General features: G+C 32.4%; 1 protein-coding gene and 1 non-coding gene across 2 annotated transcripts; one reads left to right on the top strand and one right to left on the bottom strand.

Moving 5' to 3' along the window:
• Positions 1-1,993: 1,993 nt before the first annotated feature.
• Positions 1,994-23,630, bottom strand: LOC140044134 (uncharacterized). Its single transcript, XM_072088614.1, has 13 exons — positions 23,233-23,630; positions 22,588-22,753; positions 20,838-20,944; positions 18,478-18,590; positions 10,684-10,795; positions 10,429-10,463; positions 10,043-10,067; positions 8,398-8,549; positions 7,775-7,864; positions 7,382-7,561; positions 5,339-5,499; positions 3,482-3,602; positions 1,994-2,248 (listed from the first exon to the last, which is right to left on the bottom strand). The coding sequence occupies exons 1-13, from the start codon at positions 23,444-23,446 to the stop codon at positions 1,994-1,996; spliced, it is 1,731 nt and encodes a 576-aa protein (XP_071944715.1). The 5' UTR covers positions 23,447-23,630.
• Trnad-auc (transfer RNA aspartic acid (anticodon AUC)) lies at positions 21,700-21,771 on the top strand. The gene has a single exon. It is a non-coding gene; the product is annotated as a tRNA-Asp (tRNA).
• Positions 23,631-24,920: the final 1,290 nt, after the last annotated feature.

Genomic DNA, 24,920 nt, shown 5'->3' with positions numbered 1-24,920 from the left:
AAGTACATAAGTTTATTTGTCTATTATGTTTGTAATAAATCTTATGGATCTCAGGATGCCAATTCTGGACATTTTATTATTATTTCAGATCTGTTAGTGTTAAAAGATTAGAGAGAATTTTCAAAAGATGGCGAGCAGTCTCAAAGTAACAAATAAACTGGAATCTCAATTTCTTGTTTTTGTCGTTGCTGTTCTATTGATAGTCAACTGAAACTATTGTCAGTTGAAAGGCTGGTTAAATAACATTTACACCAAACTTGCATAAAAATTGTTGTAGTGAAATTAGCCCAATCACACGCAGCATTAAGAATTTTACAGTAGGCGGAGGTATGAACTCTCAGAGTGCCATTCTAGTTTTTATATGCACTTGATCGGTTGTAGCATATTAATTTTAGGATTTGAAAGCTATTGCATGCATTATTGTCGCACACTTGTATATAACATATTTAATAGCACCAAAATATAACATTACACTATTCATAGTTTAAATTTAAGATTTAATGTCACCTTTAACATGAACTTTCGTTCATCTTCTTTAGTTACCAATTGAACAAGAGACAGAATCACATTATGACATTGGTCTATGTAGAGCTCAGCATGATTATGGGATAGTTGTGGTTCATCTTCTGTCTCCTTCTGATATTCATTAATGAAATCAATCACTAAATATGGAAACAGTATGTCAGGCAGATGTCCACAAAGGTCGTAATAGATGCTGATAGAATAGTGCCCATCATGCACAGACTTCACTTCACTGGATGGTGACGTCTCAAAAGCAAGTCGTAGTGGTACAAAAAATGATCGCTTGACAACTGATTTCTGAAATAATTAATGTTAAAATGTGTAAAAATGCAATAAAATTTAATCTGCTTTGATCAAACTTTAAACAAGTACAGTAAAATAATAGTGCTTAAAGCAATGTATCTAACATCTTTAATACTAAGTCTTGTTAAAATCAGGCCAGTAGCAAGGAAGGTTGAAGACTGAGACGGCCTAAGTGCGTTATTGGGGCAAAACGTAAGCAGCTTTCATCAATTACAAAAATTCCTTTATATCCCATTTAAACTACCTCTCAGAAGTAAGGGTATGTCATCAACAGGGTTGTTCTTGAAAAAAAACCATATAAAATATTGGTCGTAAAATAAATTTGGGTAAAAAAGCTAAGAAAAAAACCTACTGTAGATGTACTTGCTGTGTTGGCTTGGCTGATGGAAGTTGTTCTCTCACAAATGAAACCAAATCAAATCATCAGGTCAACAAGGTATTGAAATTTCTCACTATCAATACCCTTTTTCTCCCACAATTTCTTTAACAACATCTCATCCAGTATGCCTTTGTCAAGGTTTCTAAAGGCTTCACGGTACTGAGGTGTCTAAAATAACAAAACAATCAAAATATACTTTTGTGTCCATGAACCAGTAGTGAATGAATGTTAAGAGAAAGAAGAGAATTTTTATGAGAACCAATATAATTAATTTAACTAGAGGGTACAGTATGCTTGCTTTTCGTATCCTGTATCTAGGAAGTGCCCTCAAATGGTTCTTAAATACTGTAATGAAGCTTTGGCATAAAAAAAAATGTAGACAAAGCTATTGTATATGTGTACTGGAGGGCTATACCTGCAAATATGATGGTGGTCATGTATGTAGTAAAAAATTGTCCAAATATTGAAACAAATTTAAACAAAGCCAATTTTGTTTTGACACCTTTGATGAATTTGGGTGGACCTTCACAATTATATCATACACAAAACAATTATTGTAGATGAAGATAGCCTGCTGCAAAGCAGCATCATATTATTGTGTGTGGGTATGTTTCAGTATCGACATTGCGTACCACATTCTAAAAGTACTCCTATATATAGATTCATCACATGTTTTACCACAATTGGAACATTTGTGTCAAATGAAACAAACTTGATTGTGTTGGGGTTTACAGATAAATTAGAGAAAGTTTAAGACTAATTAAAAGTTTCACCAATCTAGCATTTTTTTTATCTGTCAACTTCTGAACGAATGAGTGTTTTGTTGATCAACATAAGCCCACTTACTTTAAACTCATCGGGTGTAACCACTTTCACAAATGCTGTAACAAACTGAACAAGACTCATTGGGTCCAACACCACTTGATTTCGTAATAATTCATTATCAGGCAAGTAGATGATGTCACCAAGGTCGTACAGAAAGTTAAGCATAATTAACTGTTGGCTTTCATTACCAATTCCGTTTTGTCTGGCCATTTCTTTAACCTAAAATCAACAAAAATGCATGTTTTTAAAATTTAAATAAATATACAAGTGTTGTACTCTACACAATAAGTAGGTGTTTCTTCAAAATAACTTTCTGCACTCAAGTTCAACGTCAAAATACAATACTCAAAATTTATTATTCATTCATGTAAGACTTTCCTTGTTCAAACATAAATTAAAAGTAAATATAAATATAACAGAAATAAACATAATATTTAAAGGAAAAACCTTTATCAAAGTCTTACATGAATTGAATGAATGAATAATAAATCTAAACCTGAATTAAAAGTTATAAGCCAATGCATATTCAAAATCCAAGATAACTTTATTGTCAAAAAATATATAATTTGAAATTTCTCTTCCTCAAGGCAATAAACAGCATAAAACATTTAGAATAACTTAAAAAAGTTAAAAATACACAAATTCATATAAAACTACACAGTATGTAATGTAAACAAATTCATATAAAATACACAGTATGTAATGTAAACAAATTCATATAAAATACACAGTATGTAATGTAAACAAATTCATATAAAATACACAGTATGTAATGTAAACAAATTCATATAAAATACACAGTATGTAATGTAAACAAATTCATATAAAATACACAGTATGTAATGTAAACAAATTCATATAAAATACACAGTATGTAATGTAAACAAATTCATATAAAATACACAGTATGTAATGTAAACAAATTCATATAAAATACACAGTATGTAATGTAAACAAATTCATATAAAACTACAGATATAAAAATACTATAAAATACAGATATAAAAAGGAAACAAGAAATATAATTTACAGAGAGTGTAATTAATATTATAAATTCTGTGTAAGATTGATTATAATTTATCAACTTGTGTTATTATACTCGAAAATGCATTGTGGGACGAATGGTAATCGGTATCTTGAGGTTCGTATTCTAAGCGGTACTCTACGTCCAGCTTGATTAAGCATAAAAGAAAGCCTGAGCGGGTGGGTATCGTTATCCATTATTGCTTTCACTTTTTTAATCAAACAATCTTCATACAATTAGGAGACGGTATTTAAATCGGTGTTTTAGACTACACGCTTGTATTGCTTTTTATAGTAATCAATTGTGAAGTGTTCCCATAGTAACAGATTATATTCAACAGATTTATAAAAAAGTAACAGTATTTTACTATCTACATTAAAAGTTCTAAGTTTCCTTAAAAAGTACAGTTGTTAGTTAGCTTTCTTTACCATGGCTTGGTCGATCCAGGTGAGTTTCTCGTCAATTATGGTTCCTAAATATATGTATTTGTTGACTCGTTCAACATCTTCACCATCAATAAGGAGAAGTTCAATTTGAGGTTTCTTAATTCTAAAATCGATAATAAGTTCTTTAGTTTTCGTAATGTTTAGCTCTAAAAAATTATCTCTACACCATTATGCAAACTGGTTAGCTTCATCATCAAAATAGCCATTTGGTTTATCTGACATAAAATCTGTTATGACAGTGTCTTCAGCTTAATTGATAATTGAGCATTTTGGCTCTTTACATAAGTAGTCACTGGTATAGAGTTTGAATAAAATGGGTGATAGGACACAGCCTTGTGGTGCGCTCGTGCTAACTTTGCGTAATTCAGATTGTGTATCACTAATTTTTAATTAATAACATACTGTGGTCTCTCTCTCAGGTAACTTAAGCCAAAGAAAATTTTATTATTGAAATTTAATTTATACATCTTATCAATGAGTAGGTGGGGTTGAATACAGTTAAAGTATGGTTAAAGGCACTGAAAAAGTCAATAAAGGTTAACCTGATATACAGTAGGATCTTTGTTTGTCTAGGTGTTTATAGACATTGTATATGATCACAGCATCATCCACACCTTGGTTTGGTTTATATGCAAACTGATTAATATCATTTGCGGTATTCATCTTTTGACTTTCCCAGTGCTCTTAGTATGATTCGAGACATTTCATGGGATTTGATGTTAACGCGATGGGACGGTAATCATTGAGGTAAGTAGGAGGTTTATTTTTAGCTTTTGGTAAAGAAGAAATTAGAGAAGTTTTCTAAATATTTTGGATCAATCCAGAGTCTATAGAGCGTTGATATAGTTTAGTGAAAACTGCCGACAATTGGTGGCTAAAGCATTTCAGGACTTTATTACTAATACCGTCAGGGCCCATAGATTTAGTTACCTTAACACCTAAAACCTGCTTAACTAAGTGTTCATTGACATGCAACATGTAAGATTCATGATCTAATAGTTTAACTTTGCTTTCTAGTAACTTAACTTTTGCATTAATACAATCACTAAAGTCGTATTTGTCAAATCTACAATAGAATTCATTGAGGTCATTTACAAGTTTAGTTTGTATTACCATTTATATCCTTTTTTTTTGTTTACAGTTAAAACCAGTTATGGTTTGCATTGCTTTACATGCTGCTTGGCTATCACAGTTTTTGAATTTCTAATTTCTTTTTGTTTCACGAGACTGTAGACGTTGTTAGCAAAGGCACGCTGTTTTTCGCATGTTGCAATATTTTTAGACATCCAAGGTTTGTTGTGTAAGTATGACTTCTTATGTTTAATTGGGATCACGTTGTTGATGCATTGCTTGATGTATTCATTGATGACAGTCACACTAGCATTTATGCCAGTGTTGTCATAGTACACGTCTGACCATTGCATCTCTTGTCCAGGAGCGGTATTTAATTGTAGCAGGCTTAAATTTATTATTAAAGTATTGCCTGTATTTCGGCAACATACATATTGTGTTATGATTCGAGGCACCTAAAGTGGTACGGGAGTTAGTTGGTTTATTAATGTATTGAACATAGCCCGGATAGTTAAGGTGGCATTTATTAACATCACAAATTACAAGTATAATAGAATCTGGTGATTTGTTTTCAAGAGCAGACAGTCTTGAATGTGTTGTTAAAGAAAGGTGCTTTGCCTTCACAATATTTATTGAACAAGTTTTGCTTCCCCTAAAAAAAAAAATTATAATAAAATAAAAATTTACCTCTTCTGCAGAACATATCAATTTGTCCTTCCTCAGATTATACATTTCACATCTAAACCGCATCCACTTTATGGAATAGACTTTTTTAAATGGTTCATAAGATCCTGAATTACTTTTTTCAGATCACTAAAGCTCTTGTCTGTAGTCTCCCTACTGTTTTCAACAGCATAGTATCCAAGTACATGTTTTTCATATGGTTTTCCTTTCATGGAATCTTTAACTTTCTTTAACACCACCTCTGCCTGGATTAAAAACAAATTAAACACTACTACATAATATATACAAACAAAAGACAATAAAAACAGCACCGTATTTAAACCTACAAAAAGAATTATTAATTTTTCTCCCCAAAACTTTATTTTAAAACCTTAAAATGCTAACATGTAGTCATAGTCATAGTCATGTAGTCATATATACTTTATTGTCCATTTAAAAAACAGAAATGTGATTTGAAAACTGGCAAAATACAAAAATATAAAATACAATTTACAAAAACACACACAAAAAGTTAAGAGGCTAAAAATTGTTAAAATTAGATAAAAATTATCGGTTACAATTACATTTTACCTTTGTACTCTGGAGTTATATAAATGTATAGCATTAGGTACAAACGAGCACCTAAACCGTTTTGTTTTGGTATTAAGTGCACGTAGTCTTATGCCAGAATTCATGAGAGCAAATTGTTTGTGAAGAGGATGTGTTTCATCATCAATGATACTTTTTACTTTTTTTAACACATTTTCTTTATACAAAGATTCAACATCAGGTAAGTGCTCTCCTATTAGTCTAATTGCTCTATTTCCTATTCGATTAAGTTTAATTTTATCTTTTTGCATTGTATTACCATAAAAACAAACATTACAAAAAAGTATTACACTGAGAATTACAGAGTTATAAAACAATTTAAGTATAGTTTTTGTCAATTTGTAGGTACTTCATTTTTCTTAAAATAAACATCCTTTGGTTGGCTTTGCATGTGGCTTTATTTACATTATTTATCCAATTTAGCTTATTGTCAATTATACAACCCAGATATTTGTACTCATTTACTACTTCAATCTCATTTTCATTTATAATCAGAGGTTCTAAGGGTTCTTTAATTTTCCTAAAATCAATTTGCATTTCTTTTGTTTTCTTTATGTTTAGTTTCAGGTTGTTATTGCAGCACCAGTGATAAAAATCACATCCTATTTGTCTATAGCTTGTTTCATCATTGCCAGTAATGTATCCAGTGATGACTGTGTCATCTGCATATTTTACTATACAACATTCATTTGAATTGGCTCTGAAACTGCTGGTGAACAGTGAAAACAACATTGGGGAGATAACAGACCCTTGTGGCGTGCCAATGCTAACAGTTCTTTTATCAGATAAAATACCGTTTAGTTTAACATACTGGAACCTTTTTGTTAAGAAATTATATATCCATGAAGGCAATGTGTCGTTTACGTTCATTTCTTTAAGTTTGCGTACTAATGAACCAGGTTCAACGGTATTAAAAGCACTAGAAAAATCTATATACAAACATCTTACATATGATTTAGGCACATCTAAATGTTGGTAAATATTATGTAAGTGGAAGAGCACAGTATCTTCAACACTTCTATTACTCTGATAGGCAAATTGGAGAGGATCGAGAAACAATTTGGTCTGATCAAGCAACTGCCTAAGTACAATCTTTTCTAGGCACTTACCAACATTGGATGTGATAGCTATTGGCCTATAGTCATTAAGTTCCTTGGGATTTTTTATCTTAGGAATAGGTGAGATACAGGCCGTTTTCCATTGATTGGGCACTCTACCACTTGCTAAACTCTCATTAAAAAGTTTGGTATATATGTAGTATTTATATTAATAAAGTCCAAATTTCCTCTTCTATGTTTCATTTTCATCAAGTATATTCTTTATATATTTCAAATTTGACAATCACTTGTTTTATGTCATGTCAACTTAATTTGCACAAAAAGCTAAATTACATTTGGTGGATTTAAAACTGTGTAAATTGATTGATTATTAGTCCTACAGTTTAAATGTACTATACCCACTGTGGTACATGTGCCCAAGACAAATATTTTAAGCTTTGTATTAAATGTAAACACAAACCTATTCTAGATTATTACTAACCTCTTCATTTTGTTCTTCTTCTGTTTCTCCCAGACTTGCCTTGTGTGTGCCAACAACAAGGATAGCAGGTAAATTTACTTCCTTCTCAATATTCTCTCCCAATATACGACTATGGGAATATATTGACAGGATTGAAGACAGTAAAAACTGACGATTTGTCCAATGATGTTTACGTTGTTGCTGTAAAAAATAATTTTATTAATTTTAAATAATAATTTTCTATAAAAAATCTATAAGAAATTGTATATTATTTTAGTACCAAACAAGCTTATATAAAAACAAAACTATGACTATCTTTGACACAGCTACATTGCAATGCAAGCATTTTACTTTAACTAATGAATGAGATTGTCAACAACATCTAATCTAATCTAATACCCCTGAAATACTTACCCCATTGGGATCCATTACTATTGCAGGATCATCGAGGTCTTTACTCAAATCAAAGACAGCAACATAAACTGCCTCTGATGTCACAAAGATCTGCATACAAAATAAAAACAATAATTTATAAACTATTTGACAAGGATAGTAAAGCCTACTGATGTAATATAATGCAGTGCTTTCTAAAATCAATAAATATATCCAGAACATATAGAGCGCATATCATCAAAGAAATACTTATCTCTTAAAACAGCAATTAGAAATAATGTGAATAGAATACAAATATATTAGAATAAAGAAAAGTAAACTTTATAAATAGTTAAGAGTGCTAAATAGAGAAAAAGCTCTTCAAAATTCACTTCACATGTAGTGAGAGAAGTCTAGAGATAGCTTGCAAAACTTTATAGATTGGGTGTGTGAAGAGATACACGAAGGTGTGTTGGGTAATCTGTTTACATTAGGATAGGTGGAAGACCTAAACAACAATCTGTACAGCGGGCATGTTCCCACCTACCTACACACAGCAGAATCCTATCCATGTGATACAGATAAGATACTGCCATAATTAGGCATTAAAACTGTTAATACACAAACAATAGACCATACAAATATACAAAATGTCCAAAACTTACCTGATGTATTCCTTGATAGATTAACTGTCCCCCGTGATCCCAAATGTTAAAAGTTTCCAAAGGAGACCGTTTTACTTCTTGCTTTGAAAAAATGTCCTGAATAATATCTTTATCCAACGATTGTTGTGCATTCAATGATGTATCTTCAGTTCCTTTATAAATCAACAGGAAAAAATGTTTAAAAAATAATTTCAAAAATCAAATAGACTAAATATATATGTAAAAAGATAATAGACATTGAATATATCATCATTATCATCTCTATTATCATTTGTCTAAATGTTACTATTATCAATGACATCTTCTCTGTTGTAATTCTCTGTTGTCATTATCTTTATCATTATATCTTTAAGTTCATTTTTTTGGTTGTGTTTCGTGGTCTCACCCTAACTTTTTTGTTTTTGTTTTTAAAATTATTGCACAATAATTGAATAATAATGATCTACCTCTTTCTCATTTTAGTAAAATATTAAATATGGTATTTATAAAGGATAAAAAATAAATCTATAATAAACTTATATACTGTAGCAACAATATTTCAGAAAATCACTTTTCCTACAATTAAAATGTTTAAAAGATAACATTTATTAAACATAAAATGACAAGAAAAGATGTAAAAACTGATTAAATGGTTCTTCTTTGGGTAGAAAGGCTATCTTGATCATTGTAGTAAACACTCTCACTGTTAATTTTATCAACGTTACCATTTTCAGATAAATCATGAATAATACCACCAAATTTACGAGTTAAAATGACTATAGAGAGGCATTTAATGAAAAGGCAAACTGCCTTAAAATGTGACATGTTTCGAGAAACTATTCTCATCATTTGAACAGTAAACAACGCCTAGAGTGTTTAGATACCAATAGGACAGGTTGTATGTAAATAAGTAAGTAATTAGCATAATAAAACAACAAGGAATGTAAGCAAAAAACAATCATATGGGAAGTGTGACGCCTAAGTTATAGATTTGGATGTACAAGGAAGGTTTACTCCACGTGATGTGGAGGGCTTCCTTGACCTTAAGCTTGAAAGTGGAATCTGCAGACTCCAGAACGGTGAAGCATTCCGCCTTAGCGAGGGCCTTACACCGTTCTGAATCCTGCAGATGTTGAAATATGTGAGAAGCCTTGTCCCTGAAATGTTCACGCACCCGCATTGATAACCGTCTATTGGTTTCACTAATATACATGGAATTACATCCCATACATTTAAATTTATATACAACACGAGAGCGGAAAACATCAGGGACAGGGTCCTTAAATGATTTGAAAGCTAATTTAATATTAACACCTTTGCAACATTTACTTGTAATTATCGATTCTTTGTTGTGCGCATTTGGCAAACTGTAAGTAAGGTAATTTAAAATAAAGAACCTTGTTTTGTTCAATAATTGACTCAACTGACGCAACATTGCAAGGAGAAAAAACATTATTAAGATATCTGTAAATGTTGTCATTAATTATACTGAGTGGAAAACAGTTTTTATTCAAAATGGTTTTAAGTGTCGTTATTAATTTTCTTCATCACAGTTATCATTTTTATCATTCACTAATTCTATTATTATTATTCACTCAGCATGTTAAATTATTTTATACTTGCACAATTAAAGTATTAAGAATTTAAAAATTAATTACACACTTACCTTCTGCAGTTGATTTCTTGCTAACCTGATACACAAAAATAAAAATAACAAATATTATATAAATAACATAGAAGAAAATGTGTTACTTTCTGAACCATTCATATCAGTGTAATGTTATATACCATGTTAAAAGTAAGTATATAAATTCGAAGGCAAATTACTGTCAATGGTTATCATTGGCTGGATCTTAATAGAATAAGGAAAAGTTAAACACTGTTCTTTCGCCAGGGCTATAATGTTAAAAGTATAATAGATTTAATTCCTCAATTTAAACAGTATACAAGTATAATGAATTTGTGAGTTAAAAGAAAGATGGATTATTCTTTTTGAGGAGGCAGAGTTGAGTTAAATAGAACAGTCAACAAATGCTATATTGTAGTACTCACATCTTTAACTTTTGCAGGTGTTTCAGTATTCACCTCTAAAATATGATTAAATACAAAAAAAAGTATAAGAAAATTATAATTTATCTATTAGATGAACTGAGTTAACTAGACATTGTATAGCTGTTAGAAAATAAAATGAAACTTACTACTGTTTGTGGTGGTTTTGCTGTTTGTGGTAGTTTTGAACTAAAAAACATAAATTTAGTTTACCAAAATGTACATGAATATTTATTTCAAAATCAATTCGTAAATTACCAAACTCAATAAACTGATTACAGAAAAAGGAATTTATCTTTTGACGAATTGTTTCCCAATTCATACCAAAAAATGTTATTCCTTTGTCTCTCTTATTTGGACGTGACTTTTCCTGACAAGAAATAAAAAAGTGAATCTGTGAAGTAATTAAGATTTAAAGCAATGTCACTGGTAAAGGCTTCTATACAAATATGAAATGCTATGCTCTAATTATTATTATAATTTAGAAGATAACCATATAAGGAAGTTTTGGACTTTCTAACTTAGAAAAATGAAATATTGGAAGACTTTATAAAGTGCTATAATATTTACTTATAAAAAAAATACATCTAATCCAAGAACACTAAAATTAAAGTAGTAACATTTTTTTTAACACCTTTGGATATTTTGTTGGTTAATCCAAAATAAATTGTATTTTAGGGAGAGAGTTGGGAGGTCTGATGTCTTTTGAAAGCAACTTTTATATTAACAACAATTTCATTAAAGATGTATTGTCCCACAAAAAAACATGAAAGATGAAAAAAAAATGAAAAAATAAATAAATTGGTCACTTATAAAATGACAAAATAAATGGTTACATTCAAGCCAAAACCCACTGACTAGCAGCCAATTTTACTATTTTTTGCTTTAAATTACTACAATCTAACCCTTTCGTCGGGGAGCCTAGAATGTACGCTAAAGCAAAAACGAATTGTCAATTTTTCGTATGTTCACCAATTTTTAAATTTACAAGTAACCCTCTGTACCGTGGGGCACCTAAAATAAATATTTCATACATTACTAAACAAAAAAACATGCCATTTTCGCTTAGCCAACATCTTATTATAGCTAACTCTTGTACTAACTATACTTTTGTACTCGGAAGTCCAGATGGTACGCACGCATACACTTGGGAGGTATAAAATGATTTTCCCGTCGCTTACGACCACTTTTTTTAAGCCTCTAGGCCTGATGTTTTCAAAGTATAAGATGCAATTTTTAAAGACCTGCAGCTCTAGTTTTAAAAGTTTTCTTAGCTCAGCCCCAACCATAAAGCTGGTCATATTTCGAAGTACAATAAGTGCATTTTTCGGGACCTAACAGCTCTATTTTTCAAACATTTCATAGCTCAGTCACAACCATGATAGGGACTTGTATATTTTGTTTCATGTTTTGAAGTATAAAAAGTCCAATTTCCGGGATCTCCAACTCTATTTATCTAAATTTTCTTAGCTCCATCCCAACCTCGTTCTGTAGACTTGTAATTTCGTTTCATAGTAGGCCAATCAATATTATGTATAATTGCAACTTCCAGGGACCTAGCAGCTCTATTTTTCAAAATTTTCTTACAGATCAGCCCAAGGCACCCATTTACTATTTTTGCACCCCCAGACAGCAACCAGCCTACGCCTCTGCAATAAACAATATAGGCCTACCTCTTGGTCTGTGGGTACGTTTTACGTTTGCGTATATTTTCTATGCTACAATTTACCCGATAAATATAGGCATATTTTGAACTTTTTTTTTTTAAATTGAAAAATATTGATTTAAACAGTCATCGCGCATCGTTTTTTTGCAAGCAGTATTTTATTTATGCATTATAAAAAATGGAAAAAAGTGATACGACTACCCAAAATCTGATTAAATTGGCCTCAAATGACGCTAAAACATGTTGATTCCGGGGGCTTCGCCTCCTGGCCCCCAGCCTAGTGAAGCGCGCTTCGCTCGCATAGTTGTTATAGTGTGTACACACCTTTTGTTATAGTGTGTACACACCTTTTGTTATAGTGTGTACACACCTTTTGTTATAGTGTGTACATACCTTTTGTTATAGTGTGTACACACCTTTTGTTATAGTGTGTACACACCTTTTGTTATAGTGTGTACATACCTTTTGTTATAGTGTGTACACACCTTTTGTTATAGTGTGTACATACCTTTTGTTATAGTGTGTACACACCTTTTGTTATAGTGTGTACACACCTTTTGTTATAGTGTGTACACACCTTTTGTTATAGTGTGTACACACCTTTTGTTATAGTGTGTACATACCTTTTGTTATAGTGTGTACACACCTTTTGTTATAGTGTGTACACACCTTTTGTTATAGTGTGTACATACCTTTTGTTATAGTGTGTACATACCTTTTGTTATAGTGTGTACACACCTTTTGTTATAGTGTGTACACACCTTTTGTTATAGTGTCTACATACCTTTTGTTATAGTGTGTACACACCTTTTGTTATAGTGTGTACACACCTTTTGTCATAGTGTGTACACACCTTTTGTCATAGTGTGTACATACCTTTTGTTATAGTGTGTACACACCTTTTGTTATAGTGTGTACATATCTTTTGTTATAGTGTGTACATACCTTTTGTTATAGTGTGTACACACCTTTTGTTATAGTGTGTACACACCTTTTGTCATAGTGTGTACACACCTTTTGTCATAGTGTGTACACACCTTTTGTTATAGTGTGTACACACCTTTTGTTATAGTGTGTACATATCTTTTGTTATAGTGTGTACACATCTTTTGTTATAGTGTGTACACACCTTTTGTCATAGTGTGTACACACCTTTTGTCATAGTGTGTACACACCTTTTGTCATAGTGTGTACATACCCTTTGTTATAGTGTGTACACACCTTTTGTTATAGTGTGTACATACCTTTTGTTATAGTGTGTACATACCTTTTGTTATAGTGTGTACATACCTTTTGTCATAGTGTGTACATACCTTTTGTCATAGTGTGTACATACCTTTTGTTATAGTGTGTACACACCTTTTGTTATAGTGTGTACACACCTTTTGTTATAGTGTGTACACACCTTTTGTTATAGTGTGTACACACCTTTTGTTATAGTGTGTACATACCTTTTGTTATAGTGTGTACACACCTTTTGTTATAGTGTGTACACACCTTTTGTTATAGTGTGTACACACCTTTTGTTATAGTGTGTACACACCTTTTGTTATAGTGTGTACATACCTTTTGTTATAGTGTGTACACACCTTTTGTTATAGTGTGTACACACCTTTTGTTATAGTGTGTACATACCTTTTGTTATAGTGTGTACACACCTTTTGTTATAGTGTGTACACACCTTTTGTTATAGTGTGTACATACCTTTGTCATAGTGTGTACATACCTTTTGTTATAGTGTGTACATACCTTTTGTTATAGTGTGTACATACCTTTTGTTATAGTGTGTACATACCTTTTGTTATAGTGTGTACATACCTTTTGTTATAGTGTGTACATACCTTTGTCATAGTGTGTACATACCTTTTGTTATAGTGTGTACATACCTTTTGTTATAGTGTGTACACACCTTTTGTTATAGTGTGTACATACCTTTTGTTATAGTGTGTACACACCTTTTGTTATAGTGTGTACATACCTTTTATAGTGTGTACACACCTTTTGTTATAGTGTGTACACACCTTTTGTTATAGTGTGTACACACCTTTTGTTATAGTGTGTACACACCTTTTGTTATAGTGTGTACATACCTTTTGTCATAGTGTGTACATACCTTTTGTTATAGTGTGTACACACCTTTTGTTATAGTGTGTACATACCTTTTGTTATAGTGTGTACACACCTTTTGTTATAGTGTGTACATACCTTTTGTTATAGTGTGTACATACCTTTTGTTATAGTGTGTACACACCTTTTGTTATAGTGTGTACATACCTTTTGTTATAGTGTGTACACACCTTTTGTTATAGTGTGTACACACCATTTGTTATAGTGTGTACATACCTTTTGTTATAGTGTGTACACACCTTTTGTTATAGTGTGTACATACCTTTTGTTATAGTGTGTACATACCTTTTGTTATAGTGTGTACACACCTTTTGTTATAGTGTGTACACACCTTTTGTTATAGTGTGTACATACCTTTTGTTATAGTGTGTACACACCTTTTGTTATAGTGTGTACATACCTTTTGTTATAGTGTGTACATACCTTTTGTTATAGTGTGTACACACCTTTTGTTATAGTGTGTACATACCTTTTGTTATAGTGTGTACATACCTTTTGTTATAGTGTGTACACACCTTTTGTTATAGTGTGTACACACCTTTTGTTATAGTGTGTACATACCTTTTGTTATAGTGTGTACACACCTTTTGTTATAGTGTGTACAGGGCCGTAGCCAGGATCTGTCAAGGGGGGGTTCGCACACTAAGTATTTGGGTCACCCCCACCCCCATACCTAGCCCCCCCCCCCCCCCTGGGGTAGGGCCTGAGGCGAAGCAAATTTTTTTAAATGACACCCCTAGATGGCCGGAAAAGACACTCTCATGCAGCATGCTACCAATGAGCAAAACGATCGTACTTGGACTCGTGGACTATTTAAACAATAACATTTGTTGCCGTATGTTAGATGCGCGTGCTCTGTGCGGAACCGCTCGACTCGATATTTTGTTTTGCGTTCAAGTTCAATGCGAACGTACGTCTAGGAGAAGCCCCGAAAAAAGCACACTGGGTGAAGGAAAATGCTATTCTTATTATAGCTCTATCTATAATATTTATTTACAGCAATTTGTTGAGGAAATTAAATATGCCAATGTAAATAGGTGATATTGATACGTATCGGCTGGTGGTCTAGAAAAAAATAATCGGATGCCATAATTTGAACTACAGTACATGATACCATAGATATTATAGTGTAAAATATTAATATTCACTATAATCCTCTATGATACATTATACTTCATAGCCACACATAAATACTGATGTATGTCGGAAGGCTATACTTTATGCATGCTGCCTGACTGCCAGTGATCTAAACAATTGGTACGCAGTTGTCTGTCGGTGTCCTTTGTACGAATTGTACGAATCGTTCGTCCCCCAGCTCGCTTTGAGACGCGTCAATATCATGTTTACGGTGGCCTATAAGTGTCACGGCAACTTTCAAAAAATATCACGGCAATTTTTTCAAAAAAAGCCACGGCAATTTGAAAAAAGCCACGGCAATTGGAAAAAAAGCCACGGCAATTTGAAAAAAAGCCACGGCAAATTAAAAATAAAACATCACGGCAAATTAAAAATAAAAGCATCGCGGCAATTTACGGTAACAAAAATACCAGGGCAACTTAAAAATGAAACACCAAGGCAAATTAGTATTGAAACACCACGGCAAATTAATAGTGAAACACGACGGCAAATTACAGAATGCCACGGCGGAAGTGAGTTACCACGGCGGAAGTGAAACCTTTGGAATCTTCGATTTTTTCTGAGGTAAGTAATTATTTGTGCATTGATGTAAATATTATATTAATTTATTTAACTGCAGCAGTTTACGTGTTTATTGCACTCTTCTTGAACTTTCTAGGCCGGGCTAGACCATAGGCCTTATTACAAGGTAGGCCTAGGCCCTATAACATTCTACAATGTTTTAATATATTTACAGTAATCTGTTTTTTATATAACAAGTTGTTTTTACAGTAGACCTAGCTACTACTGTAGGCCTAAGGCCTAGGGCTAGTAGTAGGCATAGCTAGGCCTAGTGCAATAAACACGTAAATGCTGCAGTTAAATATAATAAATTAATATAATAATATTTACTTCAATGCACAAATAATTACTTACATAAGAAAAAATCGAAGATTCCAAAGGTTTCACTTCCGCCGTGGTAACTCACTTCCGACGTGGCATTCTGTAATTTGCCGTGGTGTTTCATTACTAATTTGCCGTGGTGTTTCATTTTTAAGTTGCCGTGGTATTTTTGTTAAATTGCTGCGATGTTTTATTTTTAATTTGCCGTGATGTTTTATTTTTAATTTGCCGTGGCTTTTTTCAAATTGCCGTGGCTTTTTTCAAATTGCCGTAGCTTTTTTTGAAAGTTGCCGTGATATTTTTTGAAAGTTGCCGTGACACTTATAGGCCACCGTACATGTTACATGCAGGGACCAAACATTTATTCAGGTTAAAATCGGCAATTCATTTGCAACTCTTTACATACTATATCGCTTGAAGTACGCTCATACAGGGAAGAAGGTACTGTATGAGTTATTCCGAACGAGTTTACGAATTTTTTAATTTACGAACAATTTTTTGTACTGTGGGGCACGTATTTGGACGATTTTCGGAGGTGAGGGTGAGGTATTGGGCATGTCGGGGATGGGGTTCGCAGTCGGTTAAGGGGGGTTCGCTGTAAAGGGGGGGTTCGCCCGAACCATAAAAACCCCCCCTGGCTACGGGCCTGGTGTACATACCTTTTGTTATAGTGTGTACATACCTTTTGTTATAGTGTGTACACACCTTTTATTATAGTGTGTACACACCTTTTGTTATAGTGTGTACATACCTTTTGTTATAGTGTGTACACACCTTTTGTTATAGTGTGTACACACCTTTTGTTATAGTGTGTACATACCTTTTGTTATAGTGTGTACATACCTTTTCTTATAGTGTGTACATACCTTTTGTTATAGTGTGTACATACCTTTTGTTATAGTGTGTACATACCTTTTGTTATAGTGTGTACATACCTTTTGTTATAGTGTGTACACACCTTTTGTTATAGTGTGTACATACCTTTTGTTGTATTGTGTACATACCTTTTGTTATAGTGTGTACATACCTTTTGTTATAGTGTGTACATACCTTTTGTTATAGTGTGTACACACCTTTTGTTATAGTGTGTACACACCTTTTGTTATAGTGTGTACACACCTTTTGTTATAGTGTGTACATACCTTTTATAGTGTGTACACACCTTTTGTTATAGTGTGTACATACCTTTTCTTATAGTGTGTACATACCTTTTGTTATAGTGTGTACACACCTTTTGTTATATTGTGTACGCACCTTTTGTTATAGTGTGTACATACCTTTTGTTATAGTGTGTACATACCTTTTGTTATAGTGTGTACATACCTTTTGTTATAGTGTGTACATACCTTTTGTTATAGTGTGTACACACATTTTGTTATAGTGTGTACATACCATTTGTTATAGTGTGTACACACCTGTTGTTATAGTGTGTACATACCTTTTGTTATAGTGTGTACATACCTTTTGTTATATTGTGTACATACCTTTTGTTATAGTGTGTACACACCTTTTGTTATAGTGTGTACATACCTTTTGTTGTATTGTGTACATACCTTTTGTTATAGTGTGTACATACCTTTTGTTATAGTGTGTACATACCTTTTGTTATAGTGTGTACACACCTTTTGTTATAGTGTGTACACACCTTTTGTTATAGTGTGTACACACCTTTTGTTATAGTGTGTACATACCTTTTATAGTGTGTACACACCTTTTGTTATAGTGTGTACATACCTTTTCTTATAGTGTGTACATACCTTTTGTTATAGTGTGTACACACCTTTTGTTATAGTGTGTACACACCTTTTGTTATAGTGTGTACATACCTTTTGTTATAGTGTGTACATACCTTTTGTTATAGTGTGTACATACCTTTTGTTATAGTGTGTACACACCTTTTGTTATAGTGTGTACACACCTTTTGTTATAGTGTGTACACACCTTTTGTTATAGTGTGTACACACCTTTTGTTATAGTGTGTACATGCCTTTTGTTATAGTGTGTACATACCTTTTGTTATAGTGTGTACACACCTTTTGTTATAGTGTGTACACACCTTTTGTTATAGTGTGTACACACCTTTTGTTATAGTGTGTACACACCTTTTGTTATAGTGTGTACATACCTTTTGTTATAGTGTGTACATACCTTTTGTTATATTGTGTACATACCTTTTGTTATAGTGTGTACACACCTGTTGTTATAGTGTGTACATACCTTTTGTTATAGTGTGTACATACCTTTTCAGTTGAGCTGTGAGGCTTACTTGCTGCTGCTACACCTTTTTTATTATCTTCTATTGTTTTACTGATATTTTCTTTAGCAAGTCTTCTATACAATTCAATTGGATTTCCTGAAAATGAATACCAGTTTTTATTATGTAATTGTCTATAATAAAATCTTATTTTGGGGCTGTACAATATAGCAAGTTGTGGAACTCTTTACAAAGTAAAAAATATTCAACTTTATTTTCTCAAAAACATGAAACAAGCTTACTCCTCATTTTGAAAAGACTGTATTATCATTATAATTTTAACACTTAAGTGTGGTTGTATCAAATTAAAATTCCTTGTTGAAATTGAAAATAAAAGTAACCTACAAACAATTCATGTTATACTGTATTATAATGGTTTAAAAACTTCTAAGCCCCTTTCTCACAGAGCTGTGTGCTAGGAATATTGCGGGAATATACCATTACCATGCCGGTATGGTTTTCTGTGAGAACGGGCCGTCTTGGCATCATACCGGCATCGACATGACCTGCTTTAGACCTAGTAATATTCTAGGGATATTCCCCGCAATGCCAGACGGGCATTCTGTGAGAACGTGTTCGCCGTTATATTCCGGCCGGGGTTATGTTTAACGCCGTGGTTAGGATTCCGGCACCGGAACTCAACTGCCCACCGTTAGGGAATCCGACACGCTATTGCGCATGCTCATAGCTCTGGGAAGTGAATTATAGCTTGCACTTATAGAGTGCCACACACACCACACCACCGAGAGTCGGAGTGTTATAGGGATTTACTGTAGCCTAGATAGTCGTTGCGCGAGCGAGAGAGCGATGGATGAAACTTGGCCTATGCCATACATGAATTAATAATTAAAATACGACTACGCCACGCGTTAAAATAATTATAATGATATTAATATCTATCTAAGAATCGTAATGCTGTTTTTAGCGTTGCGACCCTGACTTTCCGAACAGTTTTCACATCCACGCGGTGGCTGCCGTCAACAAATCAACTTGTGATTGCATGTTGTTATGTACAGTATAATGCGTTATGAAAAATCATAAAACTAGTCATGTAATTATATAATTCATAATGATATGAAGTTTATATATGAATGAAGCAACCACTATTTAATTAAAAAATAAATAGGCCCACTGGTCACGTCTAACTGGTAGCCCTAGCCTAGATTAGTGGATACCAAATTAGTAGGCATCTAGGCTAGTTCGCCGTGTGGCGCAGCTATGAAATGATCCATCGCTGTTGTTGATAGGTATGAGTCGCCGATTACCTCGCTCTGGGCATGCGCAATAGCGTGTCGGATTCCCTAACGCTGGGCAGTTGAGTTCCGGTGCCGGAATCCTAACCACGGCGTATATTTAATTCCCCGTCGAGGCTTTGACACCTTGCGCGGTCAAGTGTATCACTTTGGAGCCGATTCAATTCAATTAGGCCTAACAATAATAATGTCGAACTGGAGGGATAATGAGATAAGAGAGCTGCTTAAAATAAGGGGACAAGAAGAAATTTGTAGCATAATCTATAGACATAGGCCATTCATAGCTATTTGTTTATTGGTGCCTGACCCTTCGTCGCCTTGCCTTGTAAATTGTACAGCCTTCGAAGGTGTTTTACAGATTGCTGATGACGGCTAATTAATTGCTGTACCTGTATAATATATGCACAATATACTGTACATAGCAAGTATTGCATAAATATGCTATAAAGGAAGATAATAATCTGTGACTTATAATTCGCCGCCATAATCGCTAGACAAAAATAATAACAATAAAGGACGCCCTCAATAATTATTTTGTCAGAGACTTTTTATTGGCCGAATATGCCCGACTCCTTTCTCACAGAAAGCCGGTATATTCCGGTTATATTTCCGGCACGATAGTCCGATGAGAATGGGTATATGCCGGTAACGATACCGGCATGGTGCCAGCATCATACCGGTATATTGCAGGCACATCTGTGAGAAAGGGGCTTTACAAATACACAAATTGTTCTGCCTTTAATAACAATATGTGCTATCATTTAGTTTTCAGTTTCTCACTAATAACTATTTATATTTTACTGAATATTAAGGAGATATTTAAGTGATGGATTTGTTACAATGTTGCTTAATTAATTTTAGTTTTTAGGAAAAGTTTGTTAGAGCCATTGTTAATTAAATTAATTAGATTTATTAAGGAAATGATATGATTTATTCCTGAAAATTGAACTTGGTGAATTACAGTATATGAACACTAATATTAAACACAATGCCACACTTTAAATGGACTGACTTTATGATCTATCCCTCTTCATTTTGCTTGTCTACTTTGATGAGGATAATGATGATGATACTTTAATTTATTCATTTTTACCACAATCATCTGTAAGATCCTCTGTCCAGTTGTTTTGTTCTTTAGCCTTTGTTTCTACTGTTTTAATCACAGCAATACCATCTGTTATTAAATGCTCTTTGTTAAATCTGAAATATAATTTATACAAAAACATTATCGATTCTTTAATTTATTCATTTTTACCACAATCATCTGTAAGATCCGCTGTCCAGTTTTTTTGTTCTTAAGCCTTTGTTTCTACTGTTTTAATCACGGCAATACCATCTGTTATTAAATGCTCTTTGTTAAAACTGAAATATAATAAAAACATTATTGGTCATCCAAGTATGAATTTAGATAAAGTTGTTTAACATTAAATAAATTCATCAAAGTCGTAATTTGCTTGTTGGTATGTTTGCTTGAATATTTTAGATAAAGCATGTGTTAAACAAACAAATACTATAAAGTAGTTATATATATATATTAGCTTTCCTAATATGAAAAATGTGGTCAAATCATTAATTAGATCAAAAAACATTTTAATGTTTAGATATAAAGGTAAAAGCATTGTATATATGTATGTTGGGGCGACTTTTTCTCATTCTCAGTTGGGGCGACTTTTTCTCATTCTTACAGATTTCCTCATCTTTATCGTTTCAAATTAATTAATTAAATTTCAGTATATCACCGGGCGGTTTAGAATTAATGTTCTTTGCCTCTTGTGTTTATATAAAAGTATCTCTTCGAAGATCCCGCCTCGTGAATAAAAATACTGAAAGATGAGGGCGTATCAATTTGATCTCTGTTGCGCGTGCGTACAACTGAGGACTAGTGCTGTTCCGCCGTACCACGCCGAGAATGTTAAAGAGTCGTTATCCAATCGAGTTCGAACAATACCATGAAAGCCCCAGTGGTCTAATGGTTAGGACATCTGCATATCAAGCAGGCGGTCCGAGTTCGAGTCTCGGTTGGGGCGACTTTTTCTCATTCTCACAGATTTCCTCATCTTTATCGTTTCAAATTAATTAATTAAATTTCAGTATATCACCGGGCGGTTTAGAATTAATGTTCTTTGCCTCTTGTGTTTATATATGTATATATTAAAACATTTATTATTAGATACACTGATTGAAGTTTTTATACTGTAGCAAAATTAGTTTTTTTTTAAAATTAATTTGATAGCCCTATGTAAACGCCCATTTACACTAGGATGATAACGATCAATAGATAAATATGCATTGTTCATACATAAAACAAAATATATATAAAATGTAAAACTAAAGGATAACCTTCTTTGCTTCCTTTCACACGTCCAAACAAATGACGTCATGATTAGTAAGAGCAATAATACTGTGACAATACAATATTTTTTGTTTTATTATGCATGACGTCATTTGATTGGATTTTAACAAATATTATTTTTATCAAAACAGCATAAATCCACTAGTTTTAGAAAAAAATACGTCTCTATTTCTTTTGTTTTATGTAAGAGACATTCATGCTTATATATTTATCATTGATCGTTATTGTCCTAGTTTAAATGGGCCTTAAGACTTTGAAACCACTTTATTTATGGAACAGTCCTGCTGTGAGACTGCTGATTGGTGGATAGATATGGTAACATTTCAAGGGAGAAACCCACATGGTAGGCAGTCCAGTTTGATCCTCCAAAGATACCAGACTATTACCAGATACCAATTAACTCAAACTTGAAAATACCTCATCCAGGCAGATAAAATGTTACAATACTATAACACTATTATCATTATTTCTAAGCTTAACTTATACTTACTTCTTTCCAAGACAAGCATTGATCAGGCAAGTTTTGCCCACACCTTCCTGACCAATCACTTTAACCATTCCAAGATTCACTTCAACTTGACCTTCTTTCAATGCTTCAATGTAAGCTTTTTCAACTTCTTTACCACGAGCAGATATTGCATAAGGGATGTCTATTTCTACTCAGAAATAAAATAAGTATTAGTTATACAGTTTATTAAGCACATACAGTTCTACATTTTATTATTTAAACAATAAAATACAACTAATACAGTAAAGCTAGATCTGAAATTAACAAAAAAATGTTGTATGTATACATATTGTGTATTCAGTATTTTTGCAAAATTAAAGTAGGCTCATTAGTTCTAAAATGAAAATAATGTATATATGTTAATCCATTGTTGATAATCCCCTTCCTTCATGAGACAGGAGAAATGGACTTATATGGTATACTATATTCATTTGTTTAATTTGTTCTCATATTGTTAGTTAGCTTAATTTGTATATGTTTAATTTTAAAATCAAGGATAATATTGTGTTGTTGGATTTTTTAAAACTTTTACTGCAGCTGTCTCTTAACAAATCTTCCCCTTAAAGTTATGAAATAGTCAGTTTGAAGGTTTGAGGGAAGTAACCTAACCTGGAATGTCTCACTTACTTTCAACTTCATCAGCCAAATCATGTCGGCCTGCTTTCCTGACAGCTTCACAAAGTTGTGAACGCCTGGACTCAGTAACTTGTACTGTCTTGTACCAGGTGTTCAGCATCTTATACATTGAATCTGTTTTGCTAAGTGAATTGACCAGGAAAGAATCAATATCTTCCTGCTTGAATCCAAGACATTCTGCTAGTTCTTCAAACTGATTGAACATGTTGTTAGCTACATGTATAAAATCTTTAGTTGTTATATCTACAAAAAAAAAGATATTCTAATAATTCTCAAAAGATAATATATTATAGCAATTTTAAATATGAAAGTACATATGGTTTAAACAGATTTCATCCCAGCTTCCCAAGTAACATGTTTGCCTTTGAATCATGTAGTCCTGGGTTAAATTGCAGCTCTGGGCTGAAATATTCCTCATAAAGGATTGTAGACTGAATAATGACAATGTAGTTTAAAGAAACAATTTTTGCGTAAAAATGTAAATAATTCTACATTCTTTATTACACACTAAAGGGTGTCAAATCATGTCACGAAGTATGACATGGTATGGGTGAATACTCATACCTGATGATGTGAAATATATTTCTGGTAAAGGTCCACCTAAAAGAAAGTAGAATATATGATATAAAGTTGATGAAGCTCCTTCATAATAAAAAAAAGACATACCATATTGGAAATAAGATAAAGATCAACATTTTAAACATTTTATTTTGCAAAGTAACTTTTAGGCAGGCAATTATGCTTTATATTAATTCCTTCAATAAACAATCAGAGAATTGTATTTTTGTATTTTAATTTTGTATTTTTGTATTATGATATGCTATAGATTAAAATACAATACAATACAAATAAGAATAACAAAGAAGGCAAGAAACAGATTAAGAATGCTGTTTTTGTTAATTTTATACTAATATAAAAAAAACAGTTTTTAACCAAATTCATCAATATAATAGTATTGTTTAATGTAATAAATGAGTAAAACAATCTAGGTAATCAGCAATTGGATAGGGTTCTTTTTGAGATGGTGTTCTTTGAAATTAATTGATCTATTTTACTTTCTGTAAAATCAACGATGTATATATAAATACATAAAAGAAATTATTCTTATTATTATAACTGTAATAAATTCTATTTGTTTGATATAGGCATTATTATTATTTCAATTTGGGATGGGTAATCACTGCTTTCAAGATTACTTATCAAAGCATTTTGTGGAACAAACTTGTTTTGTACTGTATTTAAACTTTCAAACCTTTCAACAATTTCATTACTTCTTCCTTTTGGGATTTGACATCTTCATATTTTCCACATACATTTGTAATGTACAAATCAATAACAGATTTGCCATTCTGACAATCAAAGATATAAAATGTAAGAATCCAAGTATAAAATTAGTGATTACAAAATTCATCATAAAAACAATAGGCATGACTGTGACAATCCTCAAGTTTCTACTTTTCATAAACTAAAAATGTAAATAAAACAATGATTGATATACGGTAGAATTAATATTATTATTTGTATTTCATTCAAATTAGACATATTTAATAAAATAATAAATATGTAAAAGCAAATAAATAAAAGTGAATGTATAAAGTTCAATGCATTCAAATTAGATGGTCAGTTTAGCACTATGAACAACAATATTGAGAAGGAAATAAAGTATTTTGGTACAGCTA

The sequence above is a fragment of the Antedon mediterranea genome, chromosome 3 (genome assembly GCF_964355755.1).
Source record: "Antedon mediterranea chromosome 3, ecAntMedi1.1, whole genome shotgun sequence".
Lineage (NCBI taxonomy): Eukaryota > Metazoa > Echinodermata > Crinoidea > Comatulida > Antedonidae > Antedon > Antedon mediterranea.
Note: the sequence above shows the minus strand (reverse complement) of the source record. Positions and strands in the feature narration are given on the sequence as shown.

Bases quoted from the DNA above. Each gene is read 5' to 3' on its own strand.
- LOC140044134 (XM_072088614.1), bottom strand. From the start codon at position 23,446: ATGTTCAATCAGTTTGAAGAACTAGCAGAATGTCTTGGATTCAAGCAG. The intron at 10,796-18,477 runs GTATGTACACAC...ATTTCTTGTCAG, and splicing joins CTCACAGCTCAACTGAAAAG to GAAAAGTCACGTCCAAATAA. The intron at 10,464-10,683 runs GTAATTTACGAA...ATCATATTTTAG, and splicing joins TAATCAGTTTATTGAGTTTG to AGGTGAATACTGAAACACCT.